This window comes from Elephantulus edwardii, unplaced genomic scaffold (assembly GCF_000299155.1).
Source record: "Elephantulus edwardii isolate Elephantulus edwardi_28Jun2011 unplaced genomic scaffold, EleEdw1.0 scaffold00193, whole genome shotgun sequence".
NCBI classification, from domain to species: domain Eukaryota; kingdom Metazoa; phylum Chordata; class Mammalia; order Macroscelidea; family Macroscelididae; genus Elephantulus; species Elephantulus edwardii.
The window spans coordinates 5,289,043-5,290,295 of NW_006399943.1; the positions used below are offsets into that span (position 1 = coordinate 5,289,043).

General features: G+C 48.1%; 1 protein-coding gene across 1 annotated transcript in view; it reads left to right on the forward strand.

The window, feature by feature from the left end:
- The first annotated feature begins 899 nt into the window (after positions 1-899).
- The window catches only part of RTEL1 (regulator of telomere elongation helicase 1), a 30,592-nt gene continuing 30,238 nt past the window's right edge, over positions 900-1,253 (forward strand). The window contains exon 1 of the mRNA XM_006896951.1: positions 900-1,001. Within this exon, the coding sequence (XP_006897013.1) occupies positions 900-1,001 (102 nt within the window). The remainder of the gene's footprint in view (positions 1,002-1,253) is intronic.

The window sequence follows — 1,253 nt, forward strand, 5'->3', positions numbered from 1 at the left end:
GAAGTGTCTGTTCCTATCCTGTGCCCATTTTTCTATTGGATTATTTACCTTTATCTTGTGGTGGTGCTCAAGTATTTTATAAATTCTGGATATAAGTCCCTTATCTGATATGTCATTACCAAATACTTTTTCCCAGTCTGTGGCTTCCCTTTTTACCCTGTTGAAGAAGTTTTTGGGTGTGCATAGATAGGGCTTTGATTGTTAGAAGATCCCATTCATCCATTTTATCTTCTCCTGGTTGTAGGTCTGGCCTGGTTTTGACTGCTAATATTGAGCTTCTCCCATCATTCTTTCCACAGATGTAGTCTGTTTTATTCCTGTGCAGTCCATCAGATGAGGTCCATGTGTAAAGACACCTTTTGTGTTTTTTTATAAAAGGTATTTTCACTGAATAAACCTGCATTCACAAGTTACACTGTCTAGTATCCACTCTTTCTGTTTTAGGCCTTGAAACAGACTTCCCCAACTCAGGTGGGCGGGGTGAGTCATTGGCGGTGAGGCAGGGAAGAGCTCAGGTGAGAGGGGTGACTTGGAGGTAGAACATGGAGAACCCAGGAGGGAGAGGGAGGTGATCATACCAATCTGACCCTGCTCAGGTTCATGACTTAAGGAGGATGAAATAACGGGCAGGGCTGACCCACCTGTTGTGTTCAGTTAGTCTTCCCTCCAACCTTCACAGGGAAGGGCTTTCTGAAGTGGCTGGTGGTTGGTTACTTTATGAAGGCTGTTTACAGACAGACATGTCTTCCTGTCTGTGCCAGAGGGACTCCAGTGGAGAGTGGCATGCTGTCCCTGTACCTGGAGTGCCGGACCTGAGATGTTTGGAGGGAATTTTGTGTCTTAGACACAAGCAGCCTGCGTCCCCACCCTCCCCTGTGCCTCTCTGAGGACCAGACGTCATGCCCAAGATCATCCTGAATGGTGTGACAGTGGACTTCCCATTCCAGCCATACCAATGCCAGCAGGAATACATGACCAAAGTCCTGGAGTGTCTGCAGAAGGTAAAGTGCTGACCCTGGTGGACTGATGGCTTGCATCAACACCAGACCAGCCTCACCAAGGGTCTGTAGGGTCTTTTTTATTGGGAAAAACATATTGGGGGGGTACAAGGAGGTGAGGGTTGGGGGCAGAAGGGTGAGGATGGGCCAGGATGCAGTTGCAGAGCTGCACAGCTTGGTCGGTGGGGGGAGCAGGTGAAGGAAATGATGAGGGTTCAGAGGGGACCAGATACTACAGAGGAATGACAAGCATTT